Genomic DNA, 6,451 nt, shown 5'->3' on the forward strand with positions numbered 1-6,451 from the left:
TAAACTATCCCTATGAGCTTGGACCAGCTTCATTCACTGTGTGTGAAGCTGCCTCAGAAAAGCATGTATGAAGAGGATGAAATGGAGGATTTTATTAGTTTTAAATAGGCAGCCAGGTGGCATAGTGGATTGGGCTTGAAATCAGGAAGACTTTATCTTCTTCATCTTTCTGACTTCAAATTCTATTGTAGACACGTACTAGCTGTGCAACTCTGGGCAAGTCACTTTACCTCTTTTTGCCTCTGTTTCTTCGTCTATAAAATAGGGATAATAGTAGCACCTACTTCATATTCTTAAAATGATTCTGCTTTCTAAGAAGAAATAGACTCAGTTGATAGCACTGTGAGGAAAAACCAGTAACTGTAACTTATTTTCCTCCCTCCAATAGGACCATCAATAAATAAAACTAAGCGTCACGCTGCTCAAGAACGAAACAGAGGCACTGAACGAGAACGGCTCCTTAACTTCTAGTCCTCTGGGCTGCTGAGAGGTCATTCGGATTGGTGTGGGACAGTCACGGTATTTTGGGAACTGTGGCATAGGCATGACTAGTTTCCATACTGGACATCATTAATACCACCACTGTTGAACAGCAACAGCTTCAGATGTGGTTTTTAAACTCAGGAATGCTAAACCCGGACTTGTGAAGCAGCATCACGAAGTCTGAATACGTCAGTAGGACACTGAAACATTCTGGAGAAGCTAGAAGAAAGATATTACTTCTCTGTAAGCAAAACGTGATGGCCAATATTGGTGGGTATGAGAATAGACTGCTCACTGCCACTTTTTAAAAACAAAAAACAAATCAATGCAATTTTTTTCTCCCTCCACTTTTAGGGAAAAAGCCATTCATACAGGTTCTGTACCATATTTTTAGTAACTTTTCAGAATATTGTGTGTGTGTATATATATGTGAATATATATATATATACTTTATTATAACATTTTGTAGTTCAAAGAGCTTTATTAATTCAATAAATTAACTTTGTACAATTTTTGTAAAAACTAGCAAATGACTTCAAAAAGTTGTAGGCTTCATTAGAGCTTGGTCTCCAAAAACCTGTTTGAAAAAAGCAACATGTTCATCACAGTGTTCTCCTGTAAAGGAAAAGAAAATAAAGACTGTTAGGTCACCATTTAGAGATTTCAGATTAAAAATGGGTGGGGAAGATAAGACTAGAATGAACACCTGCAGTTGTTACATATGTAGGAAGAGTTTTAACTTATTTTAATAAAAGACTGTTTCTAAAGCTTTGAGCTTCCTTTTCTCTATAACGTGTTTAATGTAATTTCACAACTACTTAATATGAAAACCTATCAGTAGAGAGACACTGAGATAAGTAGATCACCCTTCTTTACTAATTGGAGAGGAAAGGAGAGGTGCAAGACTAGCCTGTCCACTGAAAATACAACACTCTTGCTTTCACACTTTCTGCTTTGACTTGCAAGTAACGTAGAGCCTTTATCCATTAATATATCCATCTTAGAGAAAAGTTACGGCCTAATTAGTTGATTTTTAAAGGTTTGTGAACTAAGGCAAAAACTAAGAGTCTGAAATGTTAAAGAAAGCCTGAAAAAAAAAAATCTTACAGTTTTGGATAAGAGGACTTTCTACCACCGAGCATGAAACTACAGGAAACAGGCTGCCATCTGAATGATCAATCAGGACTAAGAAAAGAAACCACCCTACAATCCGGTCTTCATGAATTTTTCTTTATATCCAGTTGTTTCATCAGAACTGACATTGCTGGTAGAGATACTAATTTCAGACTAGCCAAATTTCTTGGACCCATTAAAAAATCCATTATTCAAGCCTCCTTAAAGGGGGTTCTCTAGTTTTACATTAGATTTTTATTTTTTAAAGCCCTTACCTTCCATCTTAGAATCAATTCTATGTATTGGTTTGAAGGCAGAAGAACAGTAAAGGCTAGACTATGAGGGTTAAGTAACTTGCTCAGTCACACAGCTAGGAGTATCTGAAGCCAAATTTGAACCCAGAACCTTCCATCTCTATGTCTGGCTTTTAATCCATTGAGCCACTTAACTGCCCCCAGAATTTTTTTTTAAAGTTAATTTATTAAATAGAGAATGTTATCTCGTTTTTCCAAGGAAGCCTTTTTTCTTTTGTTAAGACATATGGTGTGTATGTAGAACTTCTCAAACAGCTATTTAAAAACAATCACCACCACCTAGAGTTACCAAGGCATATACTCCACCAGCTGTTTTCTGTTCTTTATTACTCTCACCTGGTGTGAAATTTGGGCTCCCTCGTAAACGCTGATTTCGTTGTTCAAAAAAGCGGAATATGGTATAGAAAAGCATATTATCTTCAGTTTGTTTTGCAGCATCTAGAAACTTTCGAGCAGAGATGTTGTCATGTCCCCCAATACCTCGGATAAACCTTAGGGCAGCTAACACCTGGTGCTTAGAAAGAAGAACTTCTACTATTTCATCATTGGCTGTGGAAAGCCGCTGAAAAGAGAGAAGAGGCTGTTGAGATGCAAGCAAAACTTACTCCTAGCCAGAATCTCCAACAGCATCAACTATTATCCTTACCTTCAGCATGTCCAGAGACAACTGATGAGCAGGGGGGTAAATACTTTCTAGGGACAACAGCAGACAGGCCTAGAAGAAAGTTTTTCAGATGCTCTCCAGTATTAAAGATGAACACAGATGTGACACTTGAACATAATAGTGAATAATAAAGTCACTGGGTTACACAACACCTACCAGAGGCTTTGAGTCACTGAGGACATGGTACTGCAGGAACTGATGGAGGGTGTAAAAGAGGTTGTGCTGAACCAGTGTCTTGATGACAAGTTCATGTAGGTAATGCTGGGGGAGAGAAGGAGGTTAGAGGCTATGTCACCCAGGAGGCTCCCTTCAAGCAGGCAGTGACTACAAGGAAGTCAGATGCATCTTGGGATCCCTGCCCCCCATCAGGGGAGAGAAGGCCCTGCTCTTTTTAGGGAAGAGGTCTTGGCATTCTGGAACCATATTTGATGCTCCTCAAATTCACCCAGAAGGGAGAATTGAAGATAAAACAGTCTTAATTTTTAAATATGACACTTCAAGCTATAAAAGTCTTTTTTTTTAAATTTGACAATTAATATTTCTTTAAAAATACCTGAACGGGGATCTGAAACTGGTTAAGAGAACGAATATATTCCATTAGGACTGCTATTACAAACTTATGAGGCATCTCCTATAAAGAAAAGGACAAAAAATTACTAGAGTTGAATTTTATGTCAAAAGAACTAAGGGAGAGCTATCAATATAGAGTTCTGGATCAAAATGAGGATGTTACAGTATAATCTTGTTCACTGGACCCTATCAATTCCCATCTGGTTTTGCTATCCAAGGTTATGGATCATGACCCGTTGCTCCATTCCTCTCGTCCCTAAAGAGTGGTCGATCACACAGATCACCATTCTGTCCAGGGATTACTATCTGAGTTCTGCTAAATGGCCCTCCCCAATATTCTCTGCTATGACTAACTCAAGGTATTGGAAAGATTAGATTATACTACAAATTAACCTGCTTCCTTAATTTTTTTATTTCTGGAAATACTATTTCCTGAGCAGAAGGTAAATAAATGAAAATTTGGTTTACCAACCTTCTTTTCTGTGAAGACTGAGAGAACATGGGTGTACATATCAGACTGATCAATAACGGCTTGGGACCGAACAGGCCTTTTTAGGGGTGGATTACTACGGCTCTGCCCTGTTTCCACTACCTGAAGTAGAAGGAAAGGAACAGTTTATGACCCATCCACTAATTCAAAGCAAGAGAGCCTATCTACCACAAGCTCAAGATACAAACACATGAGAATATGCTGGAGTGTGTGACTGGGCAGCCTGTGGATCACAGCCAAGAGGATCTGCCCACCTGGGTTCTGATCCTCCTTCCTGACTGCAGGACCCTGAGCAAGTTGCTGAGCTTCCCAACCCCACTTTCTCATGAGTGGGCTGAACTAGGTGCCCTCTGAGGTCCCCCAGCTCCGGCTCTCTGATTCTGGAGCACTGACTGCTGCAGCTGGGTGAAGGTTTTAGAAAGGAACCCTAGCTGCATGTCCCAAAGTTTGGATAAGATGTCCTACACCCAATAAGATCACAGCCTAGTAGAGGATAATCCTAAAAAGACTACAGGGAAAGTGGGAGGTACCAGGGGAGAAGATCCTATACCCACTGCTGGGGAGTGGGAGCATGGCAAGCTCTGTGGGGGATGACAACAGGTTTAGCTGGGACCCAGAAGGGTATGATGGGAGGTTGGGAAGGGAGACCCCTGAGTACCAGGCACATATTTCTATGTTGGATGTGAGCAGTGAGGCCCACGAGACAGCTGGCCTTGACACCAGACAGAATGGACTTTCAATCTGGCTTCTGACATGTGGACAAGTTATTTTGACCCCTCATTCTGGGCAACTCGAAAGCAGAGAAGGTGCCAACCTCCCCTGGTAGAGGGGCCTCCCTGGCCCGACAGCACCCCGCACAGATTCAATGACGCCTCCGATCCCCATTCCCTATGGAGGCCAGGAGGAACCACTGAAGTCCTTTGAGCAAAAGACTGCCCAGAAGTACACAGGAAGAAAGGATTTGGTGGGAGTGGGAAGCCCCACTTCAGGAGGCCACTGCTTAATTGTTTTTATAACCCTAACCTTCTGTCTTTTATCAGTTCTAAGACACAAGAGTGCAATCAGGGCTAAGTAACTTGCCCTGGGTCACACAGCCAGGAAGCTTCTGAGGCCAGATTTCCCAGAATTATCTTTAGCTCATTCAAAAATCTAACTGCCTACCAGAGATGTCAAAATGGATCACATAGGTACACTTGTCTGAAACAGAACTCTACCCCACCCCCCACCCAATTCCAAATTTTCTTTTCAGGTTTTCTGGGGCAGCTAAATAGCAAAGTGGATAAAGCAACGGGCCGGAGTCAGGAAGCCTCGAGAGTCAAATCTGGCCTCAGAGATTTGCTGGCTGTTTCACCCTGACCAAGTCATTTAACTCTGTCTGCCTCGGTTTCCTCATCTGGAAAATAAGCTGGAGAAGGCCAGGGCAAACCACTCTAGAGTCTTTGCCAAGTATCTTTGTCATGAGTCACAAGGAGTTAGACACTTGTGGAAAAAAGACTGACCGCCACCAAAGCCCAGGTTTTGCAATCTTGTCCCTCTCCCTCACCCCTACGCATGCTATCAGTTGCCACCTCTTGTCATCTGTGTCCAAAGTCAATCTCACATCTGTCCATTTCTGCTTGCCTGGCCCCGACCATAGTTCCTCAGCACATCTCGCTGGACTGTTATGATTCCCTCTTCCATGGGCTGCTGGTCTCCAGCCTCTCGTCCACCCTCCAATCCACAGCATTGTTTTCCCAAAGTGCCTGTGACTCAGTCGCTCCCCTGTACCCAATCACCCCTAAGATCAAAGCTGAGCCCCGTGGTTTGGCCTTTAAAGCTCTTCCCAATCTGACCAACATTTTCAGTCATAAACTCATCAAGCTGGCCTTGCTGTTGCTCGTGTGACACCGTGTCCTACCTGAGCCCTGGCCATCCCTTCCCCCTCTGCCTCTAGGCACCCTCCATGCCATCAAGTTGCTCCAGCAACACTTCCATGAAGCCTTCTCAGATTTACCCCCAGCACAGCAGCTCATAAGCTCCTTAAGGGCTGGAAACATTTCATTTCTGTCTGTAGCACAGTGTCGGGCACCTAGTAGCTACATGCTTGCTGCCTGACATACTGTGCTGCAATAATGGAAATGTAAGAGGGCTGAGGGATATTTGTTTGCCTTAAGAGAAATGACTCATGGGTCTGTCAGTGGAAAGATGTGGGTTGACGTGGGAGCTAGAGAATGAGAGCCCTCCTTACTATTTGGATGCACTCATTCTGCAGATGAGGTGCGTGTGAGGAGTGGGAAGAGCAAGGCCACTCCCAATTACCTGGGCCTTTGTTGTTTCCCCTCCAGCAGTTAATTAGACCCCATGGTCTTTTCAGCTGTGTAGGCCCAGATTTAATGGCCACAGGAAGCTGAAAGTTGGTGTAAGAAACAAGTCAGCTCTGAAGCCAGAAGAGAAAGCTCAGCTCCTAGTGCTAGACAGATTCCTAGTCACAGAGTCAGTTAGTCAATTAGCATTTATTAAGGCCTACTCTGTGCCAGGCAATGTGCTAAATGATGGAGATAAAAAGAAAGGCAAAGGGTACACCTCTGGATTTGAAAATGAAGTACCGGAGCAGCTGGGTGGCTTAGAGACAGGAGGTCCTGGGTTCAAATCTAACCTCAGATATTTCCTAGCTAGGTGACCCTGGGCAAGTCACTTAACTCCTATTGCCTAGCCCTTACCCTTCTTCTGCCTGGAAACTGATACAGTCATCCCTTGCTTCATTGTGGTTCACTTACATCAAGGGTTTATGTTTATATATATATATATATATATATATATATATATATATATATATAT

At 42.7% G+C, this 6,451-nt stretch overlaps 2 protein-coding genes across 2 annotated transcripts in view; one reads left to right on the forward strand and one right to left on the reverse strand.

Annotated features, from left to right (window-relative positions):
* NPC1 (NPC intracellular cholesterol transporter 1) overlaps positions 1–845 on the forward strand; it is a 59,131-nt gene extending 58,286 nt beyond the window's left edge. The window contains exon 26 of the mRNA XM_044682985.1: positions 389–845. Coding sequence (XP_044538920.1) covers positions 389–471 — 83 coding nt within the window. The 3' untranslated portion in view covers positions 472–845. The remainder of the gene's footprint in view (positions 1–388) is intronic.
* Positions 846–944: 99 nt separating this feature from the next.
* The window catches only part of RMC1 (regulator of MON1-CCZ1), a 39,177-nt gene continuing 33,670 nt past the window's right edge, over positions 945–6,451 (reverse strand). The window contains exons 15-20 of the mRNA XM_044666567.1: positions 3,617–3,736; positions 3,128–3,205; positions 2,731–2,835; positions 2,557–2,625; positions 2,247–2,472; positions 945–1,098 (exon numbers count right to left, since the gene is read on the reverse strand). Of these exons, the coding sequence (XP_044522502.1) occupies positions 1,019–1,098; positions 2,247–2,472; positions 2,557–2,625; positions 2,731–2,835; positions 3,128–3,205; positions 3,617–3,736 (678 nt within the window). The 3' untranslated portion in view covers positions 945–1,018. The remainder of the gene's footprint in view (positions 1,099–2,246; positions 2,473–2,556; positions 2,626–2,730; positions 2,836–3,127; positions 3,206–3,616; positions 3,737–6,451) is intronic.

Source organism: Gracilinanus agilis, chromosome 1 (genome assembly GCF_016433145.1).
Source record: "Gracilinanus agilis isolate LMUSP501 chromosome 1, AgileGrace, whole genome shotgun sequence".
Classification (NCBI taxonomy): Eukaryota; Metazoa; Chordata; class Mammalia; order Didelphimorphia; family Didelphidae; genus Gracilinanus; species Gracilinanus agilis.